Source organism: Melanerpes formicivorus, unplaced genomic scaffold (genome assembly GCF_026170545.1).
Source record: "Melanerpes formicivorus ecotype bairdi unplaced genomic scaffold, bMelFor1.0.p_v2 SCAF_2, whole genome shotgun sequence".
Lineage (NCBI taxonomy): Eukaryota > Metazoa > Chordata > Aves > Piciformes > Picidae > Melanerpes > Melanerpes formicivorus.
Window position 1 is genome coordinate 25,442,218 of NW_027142354.1, and position 21,036 is coordinate 25,463,253.

At 38.4% G+C, this 21,036-nt stretch overlaps 1 protein-coding gene across 1 annotated transcript in view; it reads right to left on the bottom strand.

Moving 5' to 3' along the window:
* WDR27 (WD repeat domain 27) overlaps window positions 1-21,036 on the bottom strand; it is a 120,213-nt gene that overhangs the window by 42,379 nt on the left and 56,798 nt on the right. Inside the window, exons 22-23 of the mRNA XM_068153534.1 lie at window positions 15,940-16,042; window positions 2,194-2,292 (exon numbers count right to left, since the gene is read on the bottom strand). Of these exons, the coding sequence (XP_068009635.1) occupies window positions 2,194-2,292; window positions 15,940-16,042 (202 nt within the window). The remainder of the gene's footprint in view (window positions 1-2,193; window positions 2,293-15,939; window positions 16,043-21,036) is intronic.

Consider the following 21,036-nt stretch of genomic DNA (forward strand, 5'->3'; position numbering starts at 1 on the left):
CTTTCCACAGCAGAAAACGTAGCCATAAAGTTGGAATTTCATTCAGCCACTTCCATTTTTATGCCACTTACTCCTCCTCCTCTGCTAGTGTTTCCCTTCCAGTGCAATGGGGTTTTGTTCAGAACTCAAAATAATTCTTAATTGTATTCATTCAATCTTTGGATGAAACAAGAATAGTGTCAATTTTAAACCCCAAACTAGTGGTAGGTATAAAAAACTTCCAGGGTTGGAAACTCTGGCTGCCTAATACAAAGTGATTCTTTCAAAGCATGGGATTATTCTTTTCTGATTGATTTGTGGTTATCTTAATTTCCATTCTAAAAGCTTACTATTACATTTCCTAGCTGCTTCTTCTAGTGCCTTTGAACGTGACCTCATGATAAATCTTATATTGGAATCCAAGTGATTTTTTTTTCCTCAGCTCAGCAACTTCCCCCAAATACTTATTTAGTGCTTAGTATGCAGAACTACTTGATTAACATAATTTGCATTTCAGCTGTAATCCTTAAAAGGAGCAATTTCTGCCCATTCCTTGATATTAGTAAACTGTTGCTTATAACATCAGCTTCAAAATCTCCTACAAAATCATTTGACATTTGTCAAATCCACAGCTCTTGCTTCTCAGGAAAGAGCTCTTCAAGAAAAGGGTTACTGGTCCTCAAACTTCAGATCTGACTCTTAGCCATAGCACTAAATTGGTTGTGTGATGTTTCATAAAGTTCAGTGTTACAAGCTTTTTGCCCCAAGGTACACCTGCAGAGGTAGATTAGTCTGGCTTGGATGCACAGCCAATGTTTATTTTACACCAGTTATGGATTCTGCCTTCTGATCAACAATTGATTTGCCTGAACTCAGTTACTTCAAAGTGTTGATTTGTGGTATTATTGCAGCTGAACCTCTAGACTTTTAACAGTTACACTCTGATAAGACATTTTCTATCAAAATGCATTCCAACAGCTGGATGACAGGTCAGGATGCTGCAATACTATAGTCAGCTAGGTTCTTCAGTACAGAACTTCTTTTTTGCTGAACTGTATTCAGTGCTAAACATGAAAATATTCTTAATCTGGGCAAAACATTTAATAATCTTATAATTCAGTTTAATACAGCACTGCTGAATGCAAAGGGTAGAAAAACAATGTTCACCACAAGATAGTAATTAACAATTTCTCAGTACAAACAACATATACACAAGGAATGAAACCTTCAGAAATTCTAAAATCACAGAAACAGTAGCAATTGTATTTACAAAATGAAGTAAATATGTAAATGTGACAATACATCCACATGGAAAGAAATTGTACTTATTCCAAATGTGTTTTTTTAATAGTAGCAGGTTCAGACAGCATTGAAGAGATAGTAAAGAGCAGGTACTGTGCACTGCTTTGTATATACAGTGACCACTTTTTTCTCTTTAAAGTAAGGAGAAGTGTAGGAAGGCAAAAGGTTCAATGAAGTTTCAATACATGAAAACAAAGGTAAATCTACAGGATTCAAAGCTGTATACAAAGAATTCATGTAATAAACTAGCTGTAGGGAAGCTCTGATTTCAAGATAAAACTGCTGCTGCACTACAATTAAACAATTATGTTGAAATTTAAAAATTTAATGCAGTTAACATAGTATTAATGACCAGTGAAAAAAAAAATAAAGAATTGTGATTGACTAATGTCTAAATTCTTTGGTGCACACTTTACCTATAGATATCTGAAAGGCTCGAGCACACAAGAGGAATAATTTCTCAAAACATTGAGATAAAGCTATGCCACTATTTATTCTGACACAGACCCTCTTAAAAAAACATGGCTTTTAAAATCTTTCAAGCCTTTGAGTAATGATAGCAGGTCTGAGTTCCTTGGATATCCTTTCTCCAACTTATTTCTCTTAAATGGTTTGAATTAGGGGTCTACTCAGGTAATACGAGGTGGCTGTACATTTTCCCAGCCTTCAACAAGTATGTTTGCAACAGTTCCCATGCTAGAAGTGTTCTCTGTTGGCAGTTAGAGCATCTGTCTGTAGCATGTAGCATCTTGCACAGGCCCATGACTGACACAATAAGCACTTTATAGATGGAAGTAGATGAACTGAGTTACAGCTGCACAGCATATTGACAGATAAAAGAGAAGCAAAAAGCAAGCTTACAGTGAAGATTTTATGTATTTTAACTACAGAGACAAAAAAGCAATTACTTACTTGTGGAGATGAGGGACTAAAAGTCACATTGATGACAGAATCTGTGTGTCCATCCAGTTTGTGTAAAAAAGTGCTTGAACGCATTTCATACAGGTAAGCCTAAAAATAAATTACATTGTATTTTCACTTTAAAGAAATATCACATTGCAGAAGCACCAAGTTTAGAGGCACCAAGCACAGGAAGACTACAGATTCAGTCAGAAAATTTTCATAATAGCTAAACAGATATAAGAGCCATCAACATCAAAGAACTTATTTTTATATTTCAGGATAATTTAGCAAATCTTTAAGCTAACTCAACAACAAAAAAGTGTTTTTAAAATTGATGAAAGCTTTTCCCCCTAAATAACTAAACATTAGGTACATTTCAAGGAAGCAAGTGAAAAACGACCCTCTTAAAATACGTATTTTACAGATGTTCCTCAGAATTTAAAACCTTCAAGTAGAAATCTGTAGTATCTACAACAGTTTCTATATTTGAAAATTCTTATGTTTGTCACCACATTAAATATTTTTTTTCAGTTTTTGAGTAAGCCTTTGCAGTTTAATTGAACAACATAGGATCCAGTAACAAATCAACAACATAAATGCACAATGCAGGTATTATGAATAAGAAAAACATATTATCAGAATCTCCTCAACTGGCAAAGGGAGAAGTGCTTTCCAAGGAGTAGTAGAATAATTACATTCTTATTGGTACAGCCTCAAATAATAATGTGCCCATGTCAAGTTACATTAAGAAACCAATTAAAAAATACAATGAAAGTCACAGAATCACAGAATGTTAGGGGTTGGAAGGGACCTTGAGAGATCATCTAGTCCAACTCCCCTGCCAAAGCAGGATCACCTATTCCAGGTCACACAGGAACTCATCCAGGTGGGTCTTGAATATCTCCTCCTCCTCCTCGAATATCTCTTGGCACTCACCCTTTACATATTTATAAACATGAATGAGGTCACCCCACAGTCTCCTCTTCTCCAAGCTGAAAAGCCCTAGCTCCCTCAGTCTCTCTTTGTAAGGAAGGTGTTCCACTGCCTGAATTGTTGTGGCTCTGTGCTGGACTCTCTCAAGCAGTTCCCTGTCCTTAAACTGAGGGGCCCAGAACTGGACACAATTTTCCAGATGTGGCCTCATCAGGGCTGAGTAAAGAGGGAAGAGAACCTCTATGGACCTACTCACCACACCCCTTTTAATACACCCTAGAATGGCACTGGCCAACTTGGCCACAAGAGCACACTGCTGGCTCATGGTCAACCTCCAATCCGCTAGGACTCCCGGGTCCTTTTCCCCTTCACTGCTCTCCAGAAGGTCAGTCCACAACCTATACTTAAGCACAGAGGTATAGGCAGCAGATAGGACAATTCTTTCTGTCACTCATCATCTTCTCTATTTTTGGCCCCAAACTGCTTACAGTCACTTTTCCTGGCTACTCTCCTCCCTCCTTTTCATGGAGGAAACAAAGAAGCAAGAGGCAAGAGCACAAAATGCTCTGAGTCATACATTTATGAAGCCTTCCCACAATTAATGAGCCAAGAAGAAACATGACTCCATGTTTTAACCAAAAGAACATACATGGTTAGTGAAGCCAAATTTTTCCCTTCTAATCTAGTGCCCTACAGAACTTCTCTAGACTTATCCAATAAAAAAATAATTTTCTATTCCAGGTTCTTATTTTAATTTAGGGAAGAGGACATTCATTTTATGACTTAATCTCTGTGTCCCCTTTTCCTCTCTGTAAAATAGATGTGATATTTCAGTGGAGTTTTTAAGACTAATCCAATATTTGTGAAATCCAGGTATTCAAGTAATTTATGCTTTTCCACACAGTTCCTAGATCAACCATTTGGTTCTTACCCTTCCTTCATAGAAATGCTCTGAAGCACATGTGCAGCTTCAGTAGAATCTAGAAAATGTGTATTCATTTGTCCAAAAGGAGATGTTAGCTAATTATACTTCTCAATGTAAAAAAATATTTAAACTCTTACCTCCCACCTTTCAAGAAATGATTCTGTGTCCTGAGAGTTTACGCTAGGACACAGCACTCTCCTGAGCTGTCACATGGTCTAATTAGATTGAGTGGGCCAGAGAAAAGTAATGACAAGCAAGTACAGAGAGAAGTCCATCTGTAGCTAACCACTGAAGCATCCAACAGCAGGGGAAAAGCCTTTACTCCGATCTTTACTGCAGAGACTACTTTCATATCAAACAGCTGCTACACAAAATACACAGAACATGGCTAGGAAAACAATTTCCCCAGGGTACTTAATTCCTGCAATTCTATCCTAACAGAACTAGTATTAAGTTTCTTTCTGATAGTGTATTTCTAGCCCTATACATCTTAAATATGTGTGGTCATTCAGCTTCAACAGAAGAAATGACTGTGTCACTGACCATCTCAATAGTTTATGCTGTGGCAGCCATCATATCTTCCAATAGCTGTACTTAAAGAAATAGAAGTATTTTAAATCAGAGTAATTTTGACATGTAACAGAACAAAATGTGATTAAGAGAAAAATATCACTATAAAAAGGCCTATAAAACCAGTTTCTATTTAAATTACTCTAGTCAGATATTTAAGCTAGTCAGTAATAATCTAAATGCTGAGAATAAAAGTTGGTGTAAGATTGAAAATTATCAGTACATGTATTTTTAACCTCAATAGTCTAAAAAAAAAAAAAAAAACTAAAAATGACCACAAGCAAGCAAATTGCATTTTTACAGAAATTACATTCATAAGAAGTGAAATAACTCCAGTATAAATACATTCTTACTATAGCCTGCCATCATCATAGTTTTACTACCTTTCTGATGTCAAATTGTTTTTCTAATCTATACTTAGATTATTTTTTTAGTATATTCTTCTGCACAAAAAAAAAAAAAAACAACAACAAACCAAAACCAACCCAGTAAGAGAATTATAAACAGTACAACAGCACTAGCCACAGAAGAAAAGTAAAAAATATTAATTCAATTACAGAGGAAGCACAGATTTTCAGCCGATCAAATGCAATAAAAAAAGAAAGCAAAACAGTCTAGGAAGTACTCAGCTATACTCAAAATGCATATGTGCATATAATCTGCTGTAGAGTTCAGCTAAAGTTTTGGAGATTTTATTGGGACCAATTGCTTGTAATAAAAGTACTATTTTAGTAGATATTGGTATTTCCTTTCTATTTCTTCCCAAGGGTCAGCCAAAAGTAAAAATAATTTACCTGTATCAACTGCTTCCAGACAAGTTTCCTACACCCATAACCACATACATACTTGTGTTTCCTTTCACCTGAAGCTTGAAGAAAATTTGGAGCAGTCAGTCTCAATTAGTCTACAGTGTAAGAGTGTATTTAGCACCTTACATGTTTACAGAAGCTTGTGCTTTCTTTAAATTTGCAGCAGGAGACAGGGAAGAAGGGTGAAGGTCCCTCCTTCAGGGGAAAGATTTGTATCCAAATGGAAAACTACTTAATTCCACTACACTGGTAGGGGGAGTGCACTAAATAAATTGGCTCTATCTGTAGAGCTTCACTATATATTTTTCCTGTGTTCTCATACTCTGTCTTCAAAGCAAACTTGTCTCCATCTGTTCCCACTATCCCCTGGTCCAACTCACAGCCATATGCATTTAAGTCAGACTACTTGCACTTCTACTCCCTCCTAGAAAAGAGGGGAAAGGCAAATAAGAAAGAGAAACACTGAAAGCATAACAGAATTTTTTTACGTGGTATCAGCTCCTCCACAAGGACCAGAAAAGCAACACCAATGTCAAGAAAACTAATTTTTAACTGCTATGGCTTTAAATTAGACCACATATTTTACAGATTCACATAAAAAAAGGAAAAGGACATTGGCAACATGCAATTTTACCTTACACTAATAGATTTTTTTTCTTCAGAAGTTTTGCATGAAATGGCCAAAACTATGCCTTTCCTGCAACTATTTTTTCTAGTATTTCAAATGAGCTGCAGAAGATGGAACTGTTAAAGCATCTTGATAGAAAAATTAATACACTTACTTACAATTATATGAAAGACATGGATTTATTGAAAGGACAATTGACTCCATTAGCACCATTTGGCTTGCACTTCAACATTCCATTTACACTGGGGCAAATCTCCCACATAACCATATAGTTTTCCTTAAACTGAAAAAAGCACTTGAACTACTTACACTATAATGAAAAATAGCAATGAGCCTGAAGCACACAACCAGCATGGAAAGGTTCAGCCTAAAAAATTCTCAGTTATAAGCAACCGAAAACAGAATTGTAGTGGAAAGTGATAGACTACCTTAATTACAGGCATCAGTGCCAAATACACATGTAATAAAACAACTTTCACTAGTATCTTAAGCACTGATTAATGCTCCTCAGTCTCAAGATATTTTATATGCTTGCCGTGCTAGCATGGAAAGTCTATTCAAGCCTGTCACCAAAACACCAAGTAGGACAATATTCCCAGTCAGAGTCCTTCTTCTTTTTAATGTCACTTATGGAAGCTGTCTTTCCAGCAGTTATAACATCAGTCATCTTTCAAGATGCAAGAGACAATTTTCAAATGTATTAGCTAGCAGTTAGAGCTAACATAATTTGGATTTTCCACACTACATAAACTGATCTAAAACATATCTCAGACTTGCCTCTAAGCAACTCTTCTTAGAAACTTTCCATTTATATTTCCCTGATTTTAATTTCTATTTAATTAGCAATTTTCAAAGCCTCATATGATTGTTTTTGCCTGCCTGTGTAAAGAATTATTTCTTGAATATTATTATTACTTGAAGAATTGCTTACAGACTTATTACTTGAACATTTTGTTCTAAGAAAATTTTCCTTATCTCCCATTATGAAGCAGTATGGTTGGATCACAGCCAGTCTGGAACTAGGTTTTTTTCTGACTGCTGCTAAGACTCTCTTCTGTATCAACTACACTAATAATTACATTCCCTTTTTGTGCACTGGTGTTGACTGATAAATACGCTGCAAAATTCAGATCTTTAGGCATAACAGAGAATTTCATTAGCTTCACATAGGATTATACCATTCTAATAAATTTGTACATGTACCAAGGATACACAAACCTCAACTGCTCATAAGCTGAAGACTAGAAAGGTATACCTAGAGAAAGCACAAGACCTGTGGCATTACATCTACACATATTCACTTTTGTAGTAGTTAAATCACCTCATGCCTATAGCCAGAAGAAAACCCTCCACTACTCTCAACTGCCACTCTGATTTTATGGTGATCAGGGCTGAGGTGAAGAGGCATATATAAAACAATAGTCTGAACTGATCAAGAAGTTAACAAGAGCAGCTAATGTTCACATAATTCCATGGTTCATAAAATCTACCAAGGCTAAAATTTTCAATTACCTTCAAAGATACACCCAAAGAGCCATCAAACTAATAATACACTGTAGAGTCATAACTATTTAGAAGGATTATTTATCTCTTTCCTCCCAAGATAATAGGCCTAAAAGCCAACCAAACTACAAAAAAATCCAAGAAACTGAGGATGAAGAGTAACAAAGTTGCATTCTTTGGAAAGGGATAGAATTTCTCCAGCAAGAGGTGGCAGAGAGGTAGTCGCTGCTGTTGTCACTCGTTGCATGCTATGGATTTCCTTCTGTTAAAACAACGTCAGTCCTGTTTTTTCCACAGTAAACGTTACTAACACTATTTTCTTCAGATTTTCTCTCTTAAAGCCTTAGGTAAAAAATATGAACATAAAAACTTGAGCAGTATATAATTGGGATACCAGTGACACTGAAACCAAAATACCTTGACAGTCCCCACCACTGCTTTATAAAATGCATTCTGTTCTGTAAGCCCTCTTGGTATGAAGTGTACAATAGATATGTAATACAAACACAATAAATATTAGACAGTATGACTATTGGATATCTGTAAAAGTAACTTCCCAGGAAGGAAAATATTCTCCCATCTTTCAAAACCCAGTATTAAAGTCTATATTACAACATACTCTATTGTATCAAAGATATCTCATTTAAACAGTGATACCTCCATGAGGCAGTCTCAAGAGACAAAAAGCTAAATAGTTTGAACCATTAGGAAATCCTGTCTCCCTCGTTTACATACATCCACACCAGAGAATCTTTCTCACACCCCTGCTCATTCTCTGGTTTTGTATTTTGTATTCATTAGTATCTAAAGTTTCTAGTGAAATTGTGATATTAAGGTCAGAACAAACAACCATATTATTCTATCACTTACATTCCAGGGTTCTTAGGGAGGGAGTTAAGTTTGTTTTTCTCATGGCTGCCTCAACATTGCTTGTTCTGAGATGCTCTCACACTATTGGCCCAGGAAGACAGCTACAAGGTCGCAAGATCTGTGATTATAGCAGCTGCTGGTTCAAGGGTGTTGTGATGCTAGCTGGAGCTCACTGTTACTTCAAGATGCAGCACTCCTTTCACTATGGCTTCACAAAGCCAAAATATATGTGACTGAGCAAGGCAGATGAGTTTAATACCAGCACTGCATTTTGAATAAATTTGAGTGACAAAATAAGAAATAATATTTTTAAAGCTAGTCACCTTGAAGCAAGAATAGACAAAAGCAAACTGAGGGTTCTGATGTATATGTGTGTTTCTTGTCCTTATTAAAAATATTATTAGTCTAATTCAATAAGGAAAGCCATACAGGTGATATACTATTTGAGACAGCAAATTTTACAACTAAATATCTGGTAGCAAAAATTAAGGTATCTTGCTCAGCAGGACTGATATTCTATTTAGAACTACAAATTCTGTAACTATTTAAAACTAAGGTGTCAACTATAAACAAGTTATACAGTCTGTATTAAACCAAATGAAGTATTTGTGGCTAAAAAAACCTGAGGCAGCAAGTACTATCAGTTCCAGGTTTGCATCCAGCCACCACTCCCAGATTTGGAAAATTCTTCTATGCCCCCTTACCAGTACATTTCCAGCACCACCTCCATAATGGGAATTTAGTCTGAAACCAGTTTCATACAAAAGTTAACTAACATTCAGGAATTAACAATTGGTTAGTACACTATTACCATGTGTAAGCATCAGATTGCCTTGTCTCATGTTCTTTTTTCAATGTTGACACCCTTTGCAGAAGATAACAATCTTTATACTCTCTAGTTATGGTACATTCACAAATGAAAGACAAATTTAATCCTGGATTTAGAATGAGTTTCATAGATAAAGCTGTAGGCAATAACCTATATTTTGACAGAAAGTGTTGACATGGACACAGTTTTAGTCAGCAAATTCCATTGGATCAAAACGTACCCTTTAAGTCTACAGTTCAAAGAGAGCAAGCAAGAATTAATTTGTAAACAATTAGAGAGCCAAATCTTGGCTGCATTCCCAAATTCATTTCTAGGAACTTGGAATTTATTCAGAGAGCCCTAAGTTCTTCAAAGACAAAAATTATTAACCAAGTTAGACATGAAGTAAAATAGTTCACTGGAAATACATGAAACACAGTAAAACATTTGCTGTTTCTACTATGTAAGTAGCATTTCTCATTCTCCAGATTTTTGTCCTTTTAGACTGAGTTCTTTATTCAACAAATGTTTAGGTAAACATTTTTGTACAGAACCCAGCAAACCAAATTAGAATATTTGACAGCATCTTAATACTGTAGTCTAATATCCAGAAACCTCTAACTGTCCACTTGCAAAATAGTTAGGAGTTAAGATATTATGTCTATGCAATTAAGAAAAATGTCATATGTCAAATGTCAAATGTAATTTATAATGTTAGACTATTTAAGATGAAGAGAAGATGTTTTCTAATCACAATGAAGTATTAAAAGGATATTTATGGTTCAAAATCACAATACCATGAGCATCTGCTTTGATCATACTGTCCAATCCTACATAGATCTTGACAAAGGTTCTCTTAAAAATGTTGGAGTCAGTTATGGGTTGAAAGTGTTCCCCAAATTTACAGTATGTACAAATCTCATATGAATACAAAGAAAATAATTTCAAGTGAAAGTGGCTACCTCAGCCACACAGAAGCTATACCAAGAAGCTCTCATATAAAATAGGTCATTTATTTTGGAAGTACAGAAAAAGGCAAACAGAATTTGCACTGCTTTATTTGCAGTAACATATTTTGGCTTTTTGATCCCATGCCCTGTAGGAACATGGGTTTGATTTTGCTATTTATCAAAATACAGCCAAGATATTCCTCTATGTCCAACACCTCAGATACTGTGAAGCCCAAGAGGTAGTTTTAGATTGTCTCAATTATAGCCCATTTCTATTTCTTTTAGCTTTAAAATAAAATAAAATTAAACAAGCAAACAAACCCACCCCCACTTTTTTTTTTAACCAGAAGGTGCAAGTATTGCACTTTATAAATTAAACTCCAAGATCATTGAAGATGTAGTTGATAGTCAATGGAATGTCACATAACTTATTTCCAGAATGTGTTATTTCAAGACAACACTTTGTACCCAGACTGATGAATTTTCAGGGATCTTTTTTGAATTCCAGTAGACATTCACTTACAGAATGCAATCTTCAAAAACATGTAGCTTCTTCACACTCTTCAAACTATCCAAGCCACAAATTAGTGCATCTGCCAGGATGTTATGAATTTAACAACACTAATGGACTATTCAGTGCCACGTTCCATTTTTTTTTTTCAAAAGGACACACAAAGTATATCCAGTTTCAGTATCTTCCTCTTAAAAATTACTCAGAACTGTATTTTGTCCCAACAGTATGGGTACAGCAAGATTCTGAAACTTGACATTGTTTTCCTGAAGGAACAAGAACACTGAAAGTCACTTAACAGGCATATGATGCAAATCATGTAAAATTCCAGCCCAGAAGCTGCACTAAAAAGCACTGATTGACACTTGCTCACCAGGGACCATATGCCAAATGAAGCAACATGCAGTCCAGCTACTCAACTTCCTATGATGAGCAAACATACCAAAAAGTTGGCGTAAGGGTGAAATCATGCCATGTATGTTCTGTTTTTCTTGAATCAGTTTTATTCTGAACAATAGCCTTAGCACAAAAGAGGAGATATAAGATCCTGTGACTGCACCTCTTTCTGTGTTACTCAAAAATCAACTTTAACATTAACAATATTAATATCATCCTTAACTAGTAACCTCAGAAAATATATTATGAGATTATAAGAAATATAACATGAGATGACATTAATTTTGGATGCATTCTGTGTCACAGACAAGGCAAGAAGCCTTTCTTCTGTATTGCAAATTACATTTTGAAATGTTCTTTACCAGAAACTTGAAAATATGTATTTTATCATGGAAATGTCACGAACATATTAGCTATTGCCAAGCCTCCAACAATCTGCCAATACAATTTCTAACCTTCACACATGATTTGAGCCAGCATTTCAAAATTAACCACAACAGTACATTCCTCTTGTACTGAATATGACCAGAAACACTGTGTCATAATCACAGAATCATAGAATGGTTTGGGTTGGGAGGGACCTCAAAAAGTGATCTAGTCCAGCCCCCTTAGCAGTGAGCAGGGACACCCTGCACTAGATCAGGTTGCCCAGAGCCTTGTATAGCCTGAATTTGAGTATCTCCAGAGACAGGGCCTAACCTCCCTGGACAACTTGTTCCAGTGTTCTACCACCCTCATGGTAAAGAGCTTGTTCCTAACATCCAATCTAAATCTATTCTTCTCTAATTTAATCCAATTGCCCTTTGTCCTATCACTACAGGCCTTTGTAAACAGTTACAGAATCACAGAATCATAGAATCAATAAGGTTGGAAAAGACCTCAAAGATCATCAAGTCCAACCTGTCACGCAAGACCTCATGACTACTAAACCATGGCACCAAGTGAATATAAATTAACTGTTCAAAATTTAATGCTAAAGAAAATATTCAGGAAAATATCACAGTATCACAGTATCACCAAGGTTGGAAGAGACCTCAAAGATCATCGAGTCCAACCTGTCACCACAGACCTCATGACTAGACCATGGCACCAAGTGCCACATCCAATCCTCTCTTGAACACCTCCAGGGATGGTGACTCCACCACCTCCCTGGGCAGCCCATTCCAATGACGAATGACTCTCTCCGTGAAGAACTTTCTCCTCACCTCGAGCCTAAACTTCCCCTGGCGCAGCTTGTTTTATTACATTCTGTGATATCACATTTTACTCTGTTATTGTGCTGCTTTTATTAACTCTAGCTACAAAAGTGAAGCTGTGCTCTTAAATGTACAGAGGTTGCATGTATGTGCTAGCAAGGAAGACTTATGATGGTAAACAAGGACAAAAAAGCCTGTCGAGGGTTGAAGGGGAAGGCCGCAAAGCCTTCTTCCCCCCCCCCGTAAGTAAAGGGAAGAAAATTGAAAGGGAAAAAAAAAACCACAGCCGGATTAGCAAAGGAATGTGCTGTATTTACAAAGCAGTTTAGAGAATGCAGGTTTATATACAGAATTTACAGTATCTACAATATATACAGAAATATACAAAAAAGTAACACAGAAATGAGATTCCCTCCTCTGTACCCCCTTCTCTCCCCCTTTTCCCCAAAGAGGGTTAGAAAGAGAGAAAAAGGAGCAATTGTTAATTAAAAGCAGTTATATGGTTAGAGCAAGTGTGTTAGCTGAGGCCTTATCTTTTTCCAAGATCAGCCTGGCCAAAAGCCCAGAAAATGTGAGCTGCAGAGGGAGAAAGTGCAAGACTAGACTGAGTGAGACAAGTCTCACTGGGAATCAAAACTGAAGGCAGTGCTTCTGCTTCTCCACCAATGAAATTAGTTTAGACCTGTCTTTTGTTTATAAACATTCATTACAGAATGTCCTGCTATGCAAATGTATTACCTAAAAATAGCTTCCTTTGTGACACTTACAACACTTTTAGTTCAAATCCATAGACAGCTCAAATTCAAATTCATAGACAGCTATAACAAAATGAGAAAATAAACTATGTATCAAAGACACAGTTGGTTCTAGGTCTCTAAGGAGCTCAGTCATTTTAACCAAATCTTTGGTGATTTTAAGGAAATGACCGTTCTCTGTGTAACCGCCACCCTTAGATGGATATTATTATTCCTATAGGAGAAACAGACAGAAGCACAAGACTGCATGTTCCTGCTGCTGTAGGGTACAGCCCAGTAGATGAACCTCCAGCACGTTCAGTGTTACAGCAAAGGCATGAATTTTCCAAGAGAAATGTAGATCACATTAAACAAATTTATTCTCGTATTTCAATCCTGACTTCTTCACATATGAAGAATTCAACAAGAGCTCTTCTCTCAAAAGCTTCAGTCATGTTCCTTCATCTAAGACAAGGTTAATTTCCAGGGCTTAGCCTGCTCATCTTCCAAAACAAATCCTGATCAGTCACCTAGAAAACCCTAGAAAATTAAAGAGCTTTCTTGCCCAGCTATTTTGAAAGTATGTCTTTGCAATGAACCCAACCCTAGCTAATTTTAGGAGGCCTATGTTATATCTATCTCTTAACAAACAAGAAGAGCATTGTGCCAAGGGTCCAGAACTTACTGAATTAAAATTTTTAAAATACTCAAAATGGTAATAAACCCCTTTTACTTGGCTAATTTAAAATTAGTTGCCACTGAATGAGAGGAAAACCTGTCTGAGGACAAAACACAAAGTCACACCATGAATTATGAAAAGTTCTAATTACAGTAAATGATCTTCCATTTTGTATTCAGTTGACTGGTTCATGAGAAACCAGTATTACAAGATTTATCACCATGGATTTATGAGCTTAAGGGAATGAATACATAGTTCTACACACTTCCTGATGGTGAAATATATACACGCTACATAAAGATGTGCTACAGGGAATACAATTCTTTTTTGTCTGTCCTGGGTTACCACAGCTCACTCCCACAAGCCCCTCTTTCCCCACACAAACAGAAAGGAAAGTAATGCAAAAAAATCTGGGTTGAGATAAGATGCATAATTACCTTAGCCTGCCTGCAGAAAAGCAGAGCAAGAAGCAGAAGCAGCAGCAAAAGCCAGTGATAGAAGGGTTCCCCCTACCCATGCACACTGCAGACAGCACAGCAGAAAAGCCCAACACCCCAAACCTAGAAAGCAGAAGCAGCAACTGGAACAGGAAGCCTCACATGTTACAAGCTGAACTTCAAGCCGCCTGGTACTTTGCTCCAGGCAGCACTTTCATTTTGAAGCTGGCATGACAGTGGTATGGCATTGAATTACAGAGTCACAGAATGTTAGGGGCTGGAAGGGACCTCAAGAAATCATCAAGTCCAACTCCCCTGTCAAAGCAGGATCACTTATACCAAATCACACCCATACTCATCCAGGCAGGTCTTAAGTGTCTCTAGAGACATTTAAGACAGGGAGACTCCACAATGCCCCTGGTCTGCCTGGTCCAGTGTTCTGTCACCCTCACAGTGAAATAATTCTTCCTCCTGTTTCCATGGAACTTCCTATGCCTCAACTTCTACCCAGTGCCCCTTGTCCTGCCACTGGGCATCACCAAGAAGAGCCTGGCTCCATCCTCTTGGCACTCACCCGTTACATAAACATTAATGAGGTCACCCCATAGTCTCATCTCCTCCAAGCTGAAGAGCCCCAGTTCCCCTGGTCACTCCTCGTAAGGAAGATGTTCCACTGCCCGAATCATTGTGGTGGCTCTGCGACGGACTCTTTCAAGCAGTTCCCTGTCTTTCTAACTGAGGAGACCAGAACTGGACAAAATATTCCAGATGTGGCCTCACCAGGGCTGAGTAGAGGGGGAGGAGAACCTCTCTTGACATACTGACCACACCCCTTCTAATACACCCCAGGATGTCATTGGCCCTCTTGGCCACCAGAGCACATTGCTGCGTCATGGTCAACCTTCCATCTACCTGAACTCCCAGGTCCTTTTCCCCTTCACTGCTCTTCAGCAGGTCAGTCCCCAACCTATACTGATCCATGGGGTTGCTCTTTCCCAGGTGCAAGACTCTGCACTTGCCCTTGTCGAATTTCATTCAATTTATCCCGGCTCAACTCTCCAGCCTGTCCAAGTCCTGCTGAATGGCAGCACAACCCTCTGGTGTGTCAGCCACTCCACCCACTTCGGTGTCATCAGCAAACTTGCTGTCAGTGCACTCTCTGCCCTCATCCAGGTCATTGATGAATATATTGAACAGCACTGGTCCCAGTACTGATCCCTGAGGGACTCCACTAGTTACAGGAACCCAACTTGACTCTGTCCCATTGACCATGACTCTCTGACTTCTTTCCTTCAACCAGTTCTCAATCCACCTCACTACCTGATCATCCAGACCACACTGCTTCAACTTAGCTGCAAGGATGCTGTGGGAGACAGTGTTAAATGCCTTACTGAAATCAAGGTAAACCACATCCACTGCTCAACCATCATCCATCCACCTGGTTATGTCCTCATAAAAGGCTATCAGGTTTGTCAAACATGACTTCAGCAGCAGATTCAACTCAACCCATGACATTGTCTTTGATGGCACAATTCAGAGTCAAGCATTATGAAAATATTTAGAAACAGGCTTTTAACAATTACTTTGAAAACTAAGATTTGGCTGCTAAGGATTTTTCAGGCATAATAAAGAACATACAGATCAAGAATCATGGGTAACCACCAGATATAAATGAAGCATATGAAAAGTATAACAGACATCAATTTTGCAAATTAAACGGAAGACTAACAATATGCACAAAACCACTACTATGAGTACAAAAATAAGTATGTCCTATAGTTTAGGAGGAAAATAAGCAAAACTTACATGTTTGTCATCTGATCCACTGGCTATAAACCGTCCACAAGGGGATACTGCAATTCCACATGGATAGCAGCGGTTACTGTGCCCTTCAAAGCGACGTTCACACCTTCAGAGAAATATCATATCTAATTAACACCAATTATTCCCATTTTTATTAAATCTTCCTGAGGTTTTATATGTTTTTCTTTGCCTACAAATTTAAGTTATTGATAAATGAGTATACCTGGCCTGTTTAAAAATAATATTGTTTTTATGAGATGAAGATTACTATCGATCCAAAAGAAATTCATGGTTGTAAAAATGTGTTAACATCTTTGTAGTCAGTACAAAACTAAGGAAAAATAATCTTTAGAATCACTGCGAATTTAGAAGACATTTAAATACAAAGTTCAAGCCATTCAGAATTACCATTTTTGTATATATACACCTCATATCATGGTTCATTTTTATACCCACAATGTATCATAATCTCTACTCCTATTTCGTCTTCATTCTGAATGCTATCAATCAGCCCTTCTTACAAAACATATTAATATACCCCACCATAATACGGGTATCATGTAATCTTTTTTTTAATTCCAAAGTATGCTAGGTACAGGGACAAATTTGAAAGAGTAACATCTCAGCCAACATTTGTGATGTACATTTTTTCCTTTGGTCAGTGAAATAAGATTCTGTCTTAATTTGACTAACTGAACCCTTGTGCAGAAATGTCTACATTTTTATTACCTTGGCATTCTGTTTTATGCGTGTATGTGTAGGAATGCACTGAATGCCAAGTTGATTTCATTCATCAGGTGTAAGAGGCAGACTTAAATAAAAGCATTACTTTGATTCAATGACTACACTTAGTAAAGCATAAAAAGATGACACTTGAATGCATGAAGATACATCATTTTACAGAGCTTCTGAACCTTCATGGACAACAGGTATTTACCTATAACGCAAAGCTACATCTCTCAACGGACATTGAGTGTACAGTACAGATCTTCCACCTCAGGCTGGTTCTACTGTATAACTGTTTTAAATAACACAAACTGAGAGAACACTTGTTATAGGGTTAGGATCTGCACCACGACCACCTCCCCCACCCCCCCAAAAAAACTAAACAAGAGTCCCCTCCCAGAATGGAGGGTTACCTCCAGAATAAATCACCAGACTAGCTCAGAAAATATTTGGAAGCAAAATAAAGCTATATTTACAAAAAGTGAACTAAATATGAAATTATATAAGGGTGATAAGACATATACAAAATACATTTACATATATTTATAAGTTATCGACAATACAAGGACACCCTTATTTTGCTTATTTTACTTCTCTTATTTCATGGTGTTTGGTTTTATGCCTTTTTTTTTTAAAGAAGCAACAGGTGGTGATCAAACATTTTGGGTATTGTAAGTTATACGTAGCCAGATGACATGCTCTCCAGCTTCCTGAGATTGCATTTCTGGTCAGAGTTTCTCAGGGGTTACCATGACAAACATCTGGTAATTGCAGGGGACAACAAACATCCAAGTTCTGCCTATGTTCTCCATTGTACAGCTTTTAGTCTATATTCCAAAATGTGCCTTTTTTTTTTTTAAACCACGTTTTCTGGTATTCTGTTACCTTGTCTCAGTGCTCTGGCATTTGCTCAGAGAGCCTTTAGTGTCAGCAGATCCACTTAGGCTCTACAAAATACAAGTATAATTTGACAGTAGTAGTAGCTACCGTATATATTTTGTATGCATAGGCTTCATTTCAAACACACCTCAAACCATTCACATAGGAGCCCAGCATGTTTCTACCAACAGTATCCAGCAGGGACCACACTCTCCATCATAAATATGCTTTCATACATCTCCAGTACCAAACCTGGAAGAGCTCCGGACACTGCTTTATCCATTTTTTTTCTCTCAGAATACAAATAACAAGACCCGGCACTCCAGGGAGAAAAAGAAAAAGTACAGCAATTAATGTGACCCTCACAGTGAGAGGAGACTGAGTAGTAATGAAATTCCATGTATGCATATCTCACTGAAGATGTCAAGCAGTAGAGAAGCAAACAGAATAGTATCTGGAAATTGAAAGGCCATTCATTCAAATTGCATATGTGATTCTAAGGCTTTCAAAGCAAAACTGTTAGAAAGTGTATGACATGAGTTCCTTGAGGCTGCAGGAATTCTACTAATAAGTTTAATCTGTAAAGTGCTAATCTATTTTGAAATATAGAATATAGAATAAACCAGGTTGGAAGAGACCTTCAAGATCATCGCGTCCAACCCTTCAACCAATCCAACCCACCTAAACAACTAACCCATGGCACCAAGCACCCCATCAAGTCTCCTCCTGAAAACCTCCAACGACGGCAACTCCACCACCTCCCCAGGCAGCCCATTCCAATAGGCAATCACTCTCTCTGTATAGAACTTCTTCCTAACATCCAACCTAAACCTCCCCTGGCGCATCCTGAGACTGTGTCCTCTTGTTCTGGTACTGGCTGCCTGGGAGAAGAGACCATCATCCGCCTGTCTACAACCTCCCTTCAGGTAGTTGTAGAGAGTGACAAGGTCACCCCTGAGTCTCCTCTTCTCCAGGCTAAGCAATCCCAGCTCCCTCAGTCTTTCCTCATAGGGCTTGTGTTCCAAAAGCCTCACTTTGCTGCCCTTCTCTGGACTCGTTCCAGCAAGTCAACATCCTTCCTAAACTGAGGGGCCCAGAACTGGACACAGTTGCCAAGGAAGTTTATGATCTAGTTACACAGGATTATAAAACTAACTGGAGATTTTACCTTAATGTTTAAAATTGTCTTTATACAACTGGCAAATCTTTTCAAAGGCTAAAAGATCATCAACTGATTTTCCCTAGGATCATGCATCAAAGCATTTATCTGCAGAAGAAATTAAGTACGTTCATTGTGGTCCAATAAGCACCCACTGTCTTTTTTTTTTTTTTCCAGAAAAGCATAAGAAATGGTTATTGCAGCAACAAAGAGCATTGAAGCAGCTGAACCTTTATTCTTTAACTATTCAAAGTATGAGTCAGAAACAAGCATCTGTCACTGAAGGTGTTAGTGTGGTCATGGTTGAGGGCTCCTCCCTACACTTCGTCCCTGCCAGCCTCATTACTTGCAAGAGTAATCTATCAGCTGTCACATCTACCTCCTCAAGCCTACCATAATAACAGCCTAGACCTCTAAACTGGGATGTAGTAACTTTTCCCTGCCCTCCCCATCTCTAATTAGATAGCAGAGACATCCAACAGCCTAGCACAATTGTCTCATTCATTCCTTCTAAATCAATTCCCAATTTCAGCTGTTACTGTCCATACTGGTCTCTTATTCAACATCTAGTTCCAACCCACCCACCATGGGTGGGGACACTCTCCTCTAGACAGGGTTGCTCAAGGCCTCATGCAGCCTGGCATTGAACACCTCCAGGGAGGGGGCATCCATGACTTCCCTGCACAACCTGTTCCAGTGTCTCACTATCCTTCACTATAAAGAATTTCTTCCTAATAGCCAATCAAAATCTACCCTTCTCAAGCCTCAACCCATTCCCTCTTGTCCTATCACTACAAGACCTCATAAAAAGTCCCTTCCTGGCTTTCTTGTAGGCCCCCTTCAGGTGCTGGAAGGCTGCTGTAACATCTCCCCAGAGCCACCTTTTCTCCAAGCTGAACAGCCCCAGCTCTCTAAGCCTGTCCCCATAGGGGAGGTGCTTCAGCCCTCTCATCAACTTTGTGGCCCTCCTTTGGACCTGCTCCTGTGGTTCAATGTCATTCTTATGCTGAGGGCAACAGAAGTGGGTGCAGTACTTCAGGTGGGATCTCAGAGGAGCAGAGTAGGGGGGTAATCACCTCTCTTGTCTTGCTGATCACACTTCTTTTATTGCATCCCAGGATACGGTTGGCCTTCTGGGCTGCAAGTGCACATTGACAGCTTGTGTTAAGTTTTTCCATCAACTGACACCCCTAAGTCCTTCTCCTCAAGGCTGCTCTCAAGCCACTTCTCACACAGCCTATATTTATGCTTGGAATTGCCCCAACCTAGATGTGAGACCTTGCACTTGGCCTTGTTGAATTTTATAAGGTTGGCTTGGGCCCACCTCTCATTCCTGTCCAAGTCCCTCAGGATGGCTCCCTCCAGTATGTCAATGGGACCACACAGCTTGGTGTCATCTACAAACTTGCTGAGGGTGCACTCAATTCTGCTGTCCATATAGCTACAAAGATGTTAAACAGCACTAGTCCCAGTACTGATCTCTGAGGGATCCATTTGGATATTGAGCCATTGATCACAAGTCTTGTGAGTCCAGCCATCCAGCCCATTCCTTATCCAGGAAGTGGTCAGCCCCTCAAGTCCATGCTTTTCCAATTTGGTGACTGGAATGTCATGTGTGAGTGTCAAACTCTTTTCACAAGTCCAGGTAGATGACATCAGTTGTTTTTCCCTTATCCACTGATGTTGTCTCCATCATAGAAAGCCACCAAATTTGTAAGGCATGATTAACCCTTGGTGAAGCCATGTTGCTTACCTTCTTTGCTTTCTATATGTTTTAGCAAGGCCTTCAGGAGGATCTCTTCCATGACCTTGTTCAAGGATATGTTCTTTTCCAAAAGGAAAGCAATGACTGATAAGAGCAAAAATTAGTATTTGTTCATGTCTTAGAACTTGAAAAGACCTGAACAGCTCTTCACTGCCACAAAAGAGATTCTATGGGATAACCTCCACAAAAAAAATACTTTCTTCAGATATTCACCTAGCTTCAGTGATCATCATAATCATATAGTGTGCTCACAATCTAGCAAATTCGTCAGTGCATGGCTTCCCTGCACAGAGATATTCACCTCACTTTATCTTAATCTTTTTAATACAGTAGAGAGCTGTGAATACACTGCCTAACACAGAAAACATCTGTTTGGAAGAGATCTCAAAGATCATCCAGTCAAACCTTCAACCCAGTACAGGATCAATCCTAAACCATGTCCCCACACTGCTTAAACACCTCCAGGGATGGCAGCTCTACCACTGCCCTGGGCAGATCATTCCAATGTTTGATAGCCCTCTCTGTGAAGAAATATTTCCTAGCATCCTGCCTGAACCTTCCCTGGCACAGC